This window comes from Mustela nivalis (assembly GCF_964662115.1).
Source record: "Mustela nivalis genome assembly, chromosome: 16".
Taxonomy (NCBI): Eukaryota; Metazoa; Chordata; class Mammalia; order Carnivora; family Mustelidae; genus Mustela; species Mustela nivalis.
This window is the reverse complement of record NC_139035.1, coordinates 3,822,685-3,833,413: the sequence shown is the minus strand read 5'-3', so window position 1 is coordinate 3,833,413 and position 10,729 is coordinate 3,822,685. Positions and strand designations below refer to the sequence as shown.

At 41.4% G+C, this 10,729-nt stretch overlaps 1 protein-coding gene across 7 annotated transcripts in view; it reads right to left on the bottom strand.

Moving 5' to 3' along the window:
• Positions 1-10,729, bottom strand: part of DNM3 (dynamin 3) — a 536,286-nt gene that overhangs the window by 245,312 nt on the left and 280,245 nt on the right. For all 7 annotated transcript variants that reach the window (XM_082702687.1, XM_082702691.1, XM_082702685.1 and 4 more), the window contains one exon: positions 7,937-8,050. In XM_082702687.1, coding sequence (XP_082558813.1) covers positions 7,937-8,050 — 114 coding nt within the window. The remainder of the gene's footprint in view (positions 1-7,936; positions 8,051-10,729) is intronic.

Sequence of the window (10,729 nt, the reverse complement as noted above, 5' to 3'; positions counted from 1 at the left end):
ACATAAACGTTTTCAAGTTCAATATTTATTGGGACTTCTTTGTTTGGCAAAAAAACATCTAAGTTTGGCTGACTAAAACTACTCACGGGGAGACTAAATAGTGTTCACAAGGTCAATGCTAAGCGCCTCATCACAGGGAACACAGGGACTGAGCAGGGAACAGGCAGACTCGGGAAAGTATAAGTGAAACTGGAAAGAGCTGACGATTTCTAGGACGTCTTGGTCCCACAGCTTTGGCCATTCAGGGGGATGGCTGCCATTTTGTTTTCTAGGACTTAAGTTAACATTTGTCATCTGTCACAGCTACCTAATAAAAACAGTACTACGTAAACATCCCTATAAGGGGATTATATAATCTCCTTATCGAGCTATCCAAATACTTCGACCCACAAAAATGAGGCCTGGAATGTCTTGAGTCCAAGGAATGTCCTTCTTTCAACGCAGACTTCGGATTTTCTTCAATAGTCTAAGGTTAGTACATTTTCATTGGGAGCATTTCTGTTACATTATGCTTCTTGCCTGTAGGTAAGTATTCCATAATGATTCTGATCTTCATGTTGATTTAAATAGAATAAATATTGGCTGTGTGCTACCATACAGCAATCCCCTTCAGTGATTTTTAACCATCATTCACACGTTTCTCATTGATATTAAGAAAAATAAGGCTTTTCTCTCCCTTTATCAGAATATCCTATTCTTCTAAAATTCATGTTTTATACATATTTTAAATAAAAGCCATCCTTTTATTCCAGATCTGATTTAAAGTATTAATGTAGAACTATATAAGCTCCAAGCCCTTTTTGAAATGATAGTTTCTGTTTTAATTCTATACCTGGCCCTTTTCTAAATCCCAAGAATTGTACAAAAGGTATTTAGAGTGTATTAAAATAACATTAGGAAATTTATTTTCTGCTTCAGTGATCTTCAGTGCAAGAAGCTATAGTCAGAGGAAAAAAATTTAAAACCGTTAACCTTCAGTAACGAAAATTAAGAAAATTTTAAGACAATCTACCTCAAATTATAAGTTTACTCTGTAATGAAATAATTTGGCTTAGGTTCCGGAGGCAACAGGACATCAGGAACTATTAGGTTGCATCTATTTACTTGCTCAATCACATCTCCACTCAACCAATATTTATACCTGCAAGTGCCATGTTCGATGGCGGTAGAACAACAAATACATCCATGGTTCCTGGTCTCAAGAGGCTTACGATGAAGCAGGAACACTCCGTCTCTACTTATTACGTTGATGAGTTGTCAATTTTCGCCACCTGAAATAACCTCTTAAATCCACCCACTTCTATTTCCCTCAACCCACCCAGCCCAAGCTATTGTTATGTCTTCCACAGTCCATGGCCAGACCTTCCTACCCACTCCCCACCTCAATCCCTTCTTTACAAGGCAACCCAAAGGATCTGGGGAAAAAATTCAGATATTATGTGACTTTCCAGCTTAAAAACTTCCAAGGCGTCTCATCATTCGTAAGGTCAAAATCCTTAATCTTTAAGGAGCTTTTTTCTCTCTGTGCTCTCTCTGGCCTTCATTCAGTTTCTTCAACTCATTAGGCTCAGTCTTGCCTCAAGACATTAACATGAGCCTCTGACCACCCAACTCCAAGTCCCGCCCAGGCTGTGACCCGCGTCCCAGGTGCTCTTCAACTCAAACGCGTCCCTGGATTTATTCTCTTCAGAGCCTGGAAGCTGCACCTGAGCTGTTTTCCTGCTTGTTTTGTCCCATTTCTTTATGCATAAATATTCTTCGTGAGGGCAGGTACCATGAGTTCCTTGCTAACTGCTTTATCCTTAGTGCCTAGGGGAGTGTCTGCTATGTGGTTGTTCAGAAAACGCTGTTGGGAAATGTCCGGTCAGTTAAGAGCACAGCAGCAGCGCTGAGCAGCGCCTGGATTCTTCTCTCGGAGCCCCAGTCTTCATCACTAAAATGGGGAATGTCAATAAAACACTTCGCTCAGGGCCTGGGAAACTACAAGTACTCACAAATGTTCACTTTTATGAGGACAATGATCATCACCAAGGTTACCGTCCGGACAGAAAGCTGGCCTTCAGGACGCGGGAAATTCTAGTGACGGCCACGGGGACGGTCGAACTAGGGAGCGCGAGGCTGGCCCGAGTCCGTCTGGTTTGGCTGAGCACTTTGGCCAGTTGGAGTGCGCAAAAGGGAGGCGGGAGGCAAGGTAGGGCTAGATGCTGAGAAGAGCTGAGTGGTGGATTAACTGAGGGAGAAGAACCTCGAGTCTGGTGCCATCCAGATTAACAGCATTGAGGGAAGAAACAGGAGGGGAGAGAGAAAGAGAAGCTGACGTATTGTCTGTGGGCTGGACCGGCGCCAGGCTAGAGCCGCTGCTGACTCACCCGACCGAGCGGGGTGTCCGTGGATAAAACCGCTGTGTGGAGCGTATGGAATATTCTATTAGAGGTTGTTTGAACGGCTGTATTGCTTCCCCAAATCCTTAGTGAAGTGCTAAAAAATATCCTTATGTTATTATTTTGATAGAAATCCAAGGATCTGTAAGATCATCCATCAAATACAAGGGAACATATGCACAAGCTTGCATGTCCAAACTGTCCTCGCCCCCACAAAGAGATCATCCTAGACTTGGGGCACACACACGGGCAGAATGAAACTAGGAAAAGGCCTATCAACCCCCTAGAAAAGAGCTCAGGGCCACTTGTACAGGGAATTTCCAAGTCTCGGGTACTAAACCATGATCCAGAAGGTCAGCCACATTGGGGCAAACCCCGTGGGTGATTAGTTATAAACTGTCTAACCCTGTAAGAAGACAGTTTATTTCTTTTTGTGTTACAGAAAGTCCCAATCTTCAACATGATAGGAGAGGATAACATATAGATTAATTATGTCTCCTATAACCACTCTGTATTAAAAAGACTCTTTGAAGATAACATGCATGGCAAAAAACACTGCCAGAGACACAGGTGGAAACTTCTCTTTTAAACTCATTTATCAGTAACATTACAGGTAACATTATCGTCGTTTAGAGTAATGGCTCAAGAAATGCAGTGCACAGATGCTTAAAGGTTTACACATCTGTCTAAAATTCAAGGCTGGGCTAGATAGAGCTGTTCAGAATGGGGAGAAAGCAGGAAAAATGCTGGGGACTTAACACTACAGTCATGCCAACTCTAGCTTAAAATTATTACAGTGTTATCATGCTACTGCATGATACAAACATGATACAAATGATACAAAAAATCACATTTTTGTATTATAGCCTCCAATTCTTGGCTGAGGTGGTAAGAGAACCCCGAGTAGAGGGGGAGGCAGCATGGCAAGTCTCACTGAAGGAATGGGATCTGAGTTCCCTCTTAAAGAGTCTGACCTTTACCATTCTCTGTTTAAAAACAAAACAAGATCCACCCAGCTACCGGATCTTTGATCTCACAACACGAAATGACAAAAAACTGGAAATTAGAAGACGTGTGAGTCAAAGAATGGCTTTTCAGTGGGAGGGCACAGTTGTTCCTTGCCGTGGCAACCATGAATATATAAATGTGACGCCTGAAAGTTTATAAGACCACTTATTTATATATGATTTCTTAGAGTCCTAGATTATCTCTTGGAGGGGATTTGGTCAGCCAAGGTCCCCATTCAACAAGTAAAAAGCAAAGAAGTGAGGCCCAGAGAAGACGGACTTGTTCTGACACTGGCATCTGTCATAGCAAATCCACGGCCCCCCCCGCCCCCAGAGCTCGCCATGCTCACCGTGCCACGTGTACGGTTTATAGGGTCTTTTGTTCAACTAATGTCATCCTGGAGAACAGTTCAAGCTATTGTTCTTCAATCTCGGATAGATTTCATAAGTAATTTATATTTATTACTGACTTAATAAGTTACACGAAATCGTATCTATTCATATGATAGAACATGCTCTTTATCCAGTGGCCCGTTAATAGAATGAAACATACCAACCTAATTACGCAAGAAAGAAGGAAGATGGCAGAACACAGAAAAATGCAACAATCCTCTATGAAAATTTGCAGATAAATTTGTCACGGAACAAATGAATGAAAATATAACTAGCGTAATGATACTTACTGTGTCGCACTGGCTTGACTAAGATAAATTATCCTGGAACAGCATTTCCAGGGATGGTGATGCTGATGTGTGTATTAGACAGATACCATGGGAACAAAGGACAAGCACTTAATTTAACTACAAATTGCCTCTAAACACTGAGTTAGAGTTGAGGCTTATTTTCACCAAGGAATAGTCTAAATTGGGGGGTTTTGAGGTTACCCACAGAAGCATGGTCAGGCCACATGTACTTGAACTATCGCAGTACGACCTTTATGGAATCTCAGCCGCATTGAAAACATTGCTGCTAAGAGATGGGAGTCGAGGGTACAAATGCGAGGGGCCAGAGCCTCATCACTACTTCCGAGCCCCACCTTCTAGGTTTCTTCCTGACCCCCCTTCCCCGTGTCCTCCCTTCTGGCCTCTGCTCCCAGCCCACACTACTGTTGGGTGAACACGAGCAGAAAGCGAGAACCGTCCTGTACCCTCCCTCCCGACTGGACGGCAAGCGCAAAGATGGTCCGCCGTGGTGGCGAACTCTGGCAAGAGAACCAGAGCGGAGCAGAGGACAGTGACGGTGCCAAGGAATGATGAGGTGGGAATGGATGCGGATGGCCCCAGTGGAAAAGGGCTCTTCCCCAGCGACAAACAATTTGAAGCTAGGGGTCATTTGTGAGTCAGACATTAATATTTTGAGAACTTCCTCGCCCGTTTCTGGAGCACCGTTCTAATGGGGAACAGTAGCTAACAGCTGCAGTGTGGCTGTATGAGGCCCATCAGTTTGCTACCTGCACTAAGAGCTCCTCGCAAGCCACCAGGATGAGCCACCACCTTCTCTCACCTGGACCACCGCTACGGCTCGTCCCCCTCTTCTACTCCTGCCACTGCGCTCCTTCCACACACCCATTCCTTCCCACACATCATGCCCAGCCCAGCAGCCAGAGTGATCTTTCTAAAACATAAATCCAGTCATGTCCCATCCTGTTGGAATAAGCCAATGATTTTCAGTCGTCCTTGAAATAAAATCCAAATGATTGGCTGGAGCCTGAGAAGTCCCCACCCGCTGGTACCTCTGATTTGATCTCCTACCTCTCTCCGCTATGCTCTCACATTTCAGCCGCAGGAGGCTTGCTGACTCTCGGCCTGGGTGGTGCTGGTGGTGGTGGTGGTGGCGGAGGGGGTGAGGGCTGTTTATGCTATGGTTCTCTCTACCTGGAATGTTCTTCAACAAAATCTTCTACCCAGATCATCATTCCAGCCTCTGCTCTGATGTTTGTTACCCCGAACACCCAATCTAAAGATTCTTCCCCTATCACTTCATTTTTTTTTAAAGATTTTATTTATTTATTTATTTGACAGAGATAGGCGGGGGTGGGGGTGGGAAGAGGAAGCAGGCTCCCCACTGAGCAGAGAGCCCCATGCAGGGCTCAATCCCAGGACCCTGGGATCATGACCTGAGCCAAAGGCAGAGGCTTTAACCCACTAAGCCACCCAGGGGCCCTGCACCCCCATCACTTTCTAGGTCACCACCCTATTTTATTTTTTTTAGAGCACTTAATATCTGATATTATCTTATTAGTCTCTTTGTTAGTTCCACAGAACAACAAATTTGTCATTTTTTTTCTTGAAATGGTCTAAACTAAGCAAACAACCCTCTCTTAAACTTCGAAATCACTCTACTGTATTTCAAGGGTCATTCCTATAATAACCTGCCCATGCCCAAACACCCTCTACACATCTACGTCAATACAATGGTCTCCAGCACTCAGTTAATATTATAACCGCACACATTTATTTTCCATTTGTTATAATCAAGTGCTCATGAGGGCACTGTAGCCACCGAGATTTTGTAAAAAGTCATCCTGAGTTTACAGAAGCCAGGAGGGGATAACCAGGGATCATAAGGTCACCAAGCTCTCAAGGCTCCTTCCTTCCCTATAGGGGGCAGGGAGAGCCTTCTAGTGGCCCTCTTTCAGGGCCCACACAGCCCTACAAGAGAACCCCAAAGCCATATTCTAACAGTAGCAGCTAATCCTATTGTCTTCAGAGCCCCTGATACTAATATCCAGGAAAAGATAATGACGAAATGCCTGGAACTTGTCTTCAGTCCTCTGCGGGATGAGGCCAACTTCGACAACTCCGGCATCTCTGGGATTCTTCCCTCCACTTGTGATTGAAGACATAAGCTCTGGAGCCAGATGGCCTGAGTTTGAATTTCTGCTTTACTACCAACTAGCTAGGTGACCTTGGGAGGTTAGTTATCCTCACAAACACCAAGTAGTCTGCAATAAGGGAACCTGCGAAATGACTTTTCAAAAGTTGCGTTTTTTTTTGTTTGTTTAGTTTACTTCTCTGAAAAAAATGGGGATCGTGATAGCATTTATCCTTAGGGTTCTAATGTGGATTGAGTTAATTAATTTATATAAAACACCAGCTATTATTACTATGAATCCTCAACAAAATCTTTTGCTTTCCGTAGAATAGCTGATAAAGGCCCCCAAACCAGTATGTATTTAAGTATACAGAAATGATCCTCGAAATCCTAGGAAACGACCTATATCTAAGAGAAGATCTCTTAAGGCAAATGAACACAGAAGAAGGAACTTATTTTCTCTCTAGGGAGGCATCTCAGAGCCCCTGAAGCTGTGGTGTTTAAACACTGGATCTTCCCACACAATGACAGGGATTTCGGAGCAGCCAGCACAGGAAAGAAGCCATTGCTAATCCTCAGACCCTCACAACGACCAAGTCCATATTTGACGGAAGTCAGTGAAATACAGGACATAAACATTTTTCAAAAGCGTTTGTATTGAAATCTTCTTTGGACATTTCTGAAAGATTTTATTTCTCTTACTGAAGAAAATGTGGTAGTCATCAACTGATCATCTAACACTCTGTTGTGCACCAACCACTTGGGAAACAGAAATACCTATAGAAGACATGAAACTGTAACGAGAACAACCGACAAAGGCAACTTGTAGTGCTTTCTAAGAAAATAGTCAAGCCAGGGTTGGAAGGATTTTTAACTCTGAAAATCATGCCCTTTAGAGCCAAATAAAACTGAGACAATCTCACCTGTAAATAGCTTTGAGATCATGAGGTATTCTTATCTGATGTTTGTATACCATGTTATAAGCACCAAAAACTACTCAGGTCAGACCAGAGGTATTAAAATTTCCAAAACACAGTTAATTTCATCCATGATTTCCCAAATTAAGCAGTATCATTTTATAGCACTCTAAGGGCTCCCAAAGATGGATTCAAATTTTTGTGCTTTTATACCTATCAGATTGAAATGAGTAGTAAGTCATAGCACCCAAATTATTAACATCTAACAGGAACCAGAACAGCAGAATTATCATAATTCTTGCTTTCACATAGCTGTCAAATTTTCAAAGAACACAACATTTGTATAAATTCACTTGAGGACTATATGATTTGGACATTTTCAAAAGTCTGCCATTTGAGACAGACATTACAGCAACAATCCCAAAATTCTTCATTAACTTTGCATCAGTGCTATTTTCATTCTTAAGATGCTCTCTATCCTTGGGTCTTTTCAACACATTATTTAATGAAGACTGCTTTCCCTCTATTTCCCTCTATTACAAAGATGGAAATTTCCCAAAACGGAGTCCTAACTCCATGTCTTCAGGTGAAGAAACATGTGACAATACAAAAGAAATTTAAAAAAAAATTGAGGGGGATATTATAAAATTAAACATCTATGAGAAAAAAAAAAAATCCTTCTTCAAACAAACACCCCAAGCTAAGTCTTACTGAAAGAGAACCACTCATGTTTTGAAATTGTGTATCACAACAATATCAATTAATTTGAAATGAGAAGCACTTCAGTAAGAAAACCCTGCCATCCCCCGTGACTTACCTCGTCGTCTTTGTACCAGGACAAGCTCTCAGCAGTAAGGACGAACCAGTACCCCTTAGAGCCTCCCTTCATGATGCCGATGTTGCTGATGGTTAGCCAGCCCTTGCGAATCACCTGCGAGAGAGCACAGTTTGGCAGAGATGCTTAGTTTCACGTGAGCCAATGGAGAGCGCAGGTCTTGCACCAAGTGAAATTAAAAACAAGGTATAAATCACAGTAAGGGATGATACTGTTTCCCCAAAGCCCAACTTCTATTAAGCTACTCAAGATAATTTATCTTCCACCAAATCACCAGAGGGAAATCTGGACCCTTAAGTGGATGATGGAAGCAAGACAACTGAAATGGACAGGAATTAAACGAGGCCCCAGTAGGCTTGTGCTGAGGCTATATATGGCATTTTGCTGCTATAATTAAGACACATTTAGTTGATTGGATGAACAATAATAAACTCTCCATGCCCACTGCCTCTTCGGCTTCCTGTGCCCTGGTCCATTTGTTTGCCTCGTTTGCATCTTGTTATTATTTCCACAAGAGGCTGGCCGCCAAATGGTGAAAAGAAGAAACTCAAGTCAACCAATTAAGTTCCTTTTTAACAGCTCACAGCCCTGAGTAAAACTGGATGAGGGCGAAAGCTGAAACAATGAGTGAAAATTAAAATGTTTGGAGCTTCTTTATGGTCTAGATTTATCCGTCTACTTCTGGCTATTATTCATCGTGCTAACAGATATGCAGCATCTTCATGAAAATGTTTAAACTGCTTTTAAATGTTAAAACATTAATAACTCGGATTACAGCTTTGATAGAAATTATTTATCAATGGCATTTAAGTGAAAATCTATTTTTTTCTCCTAGTTGCAAAACTAAATTCGATTTTTCCACATGGCATAGTCTACCTTCTCCCCTACGCTGGATAATGTTTGTTGTCATAGCACCCAAATTGAAATACTGTTTAGAATTAGAGTATACTGTCCTCTATACTAAAAATCATCCTGTGCCTAAAGTGCTCAATATCCTAGAGATCCTGAATTTAAAAAAAAAAAAAAAAATTACTGGATGACTTATGCATGTCAGATTCTAAATAAAGAGGAAATACCCAAATAATTTGATTTTTATAAAATATTGATAGTAAGTTTCCCTGTTGAAGAAGAAATGTCAATCCTAGGGAAAATTGTGAAATAAGCCAAAGTTGTCTTACTGATCTTCCAGACGCTCTTGAAGAGCCTAGAAGATACCTCAGAAATACCTCAGAAGAGCCTAGAAGATAAACAAACTACTACATCCCCAGGCCCTGCCACCCTGGACTCCCTGTTTCAACTTTTCCCAGGTGTCCACTCTCCTTTACAATGCTCCTTAACTTCTGTAGGCCTCCATGTAGAACCTCACTCTCTCCCTACGGCCGTTCTCGCAGTTGTTCAAATTACTCCGCCCTCTTCCTCTCTACTTCAGAAAGAAGGAAACCACACTTCTTGGCGTGTGGTTTCTATCAGCTATATTATCAGTGTGGTCTGTTCTAAAAATTCAGATTCTTGGACCATCACCCGTTCAAATGAATCAGAATATGTACATGTGAAACCCAGAAACCTATAAACAGCGTCCAAGGTGATCATCACCCACCCTGAAGTTTGATGGCCACTGCAGGCAGACCTACGAGCACACCTACAAGCAAAACTTCACTCTGCAAGTAACCTCCTCCGATTTCTAGTAAGAAGCAAGTGGAACGTTCATTTCACGCTAACACTGTTATCGACCCCATGAGCTTCTTACAAATAGCACACTAATCACAGTACTAAAATGAAAGTATAGTTATTTTATCCTGTATCTTTGGAGACAAGGATGTCCCCCAGCTACTCCATAAATACAATGAGCAAGTCACCATCTAATTCTCTGGTAGAGCAGTCCGGTGCCAACAAGGAGAGCCATTAATGTAGTTCGATGAACATTTCTAAAGAACCTGTCATATGTCAAGATGAAAAAAGCACGATGATGCCATAATCCCTGACTACAGGAATCTTATATTTTTGTGAGGAAAACTGAAAAAAATATAATTTCAATCTAACAGTGTAAAAAGAAATGTATGTCAGGCAAGAAACACTTGACACAATTCAGGAAGTTGTCATAGGCTTTCTTTGAAGAGATGATAGCTCAGAAGAGCCTAGAAGATAAACAAACTACTTCTTGACCTAATTCTGTTTAACTATTTGTTTAACTACATGAATAACAACAAACAAAAAATCAAAATATGAAAGACTCACTAAGCACAGAAAATGGGAGGTGGGGATGAAGAAGTTGAGGTTGGGGAGGCAGCTGGAGTAGAGTCAGAGTGGATCCGGGCTCATGAGACCCCAAATTTTAGTGACCTCACCCCTCCCAGTAGTACTAAAATAAATTTCAAGTACACATGTAATTTTATTTTTAAGTTATATACGATTATTGTGTTACTAAATTATGTACATCATATAGAAACATACAGAGAATTTCTGAAGTCTGCATGAGGATAAAATAAATTTTTATTTTGTGGGAAAAACACATTTTATGGCTTATATTTACATTTTACTATTGACTTCTCAGAGCAAGGGTGCTGGCATCAAGATGTATATTAAATATTAATAAATCTGACTTTTTATTTTCTAGATAAAAATACATATAAGAATGTTCTACTATGTCTTCCTTTATTCTAGTGGATTTTACACACTCTCTAAGGCTGAGAAACAAGACTATGCAAGCTACTGCAATAACCCAAATGAGAAATGAGGTGTGAACTAAAGCTATGATATAGTAAGGATGAAAATAAA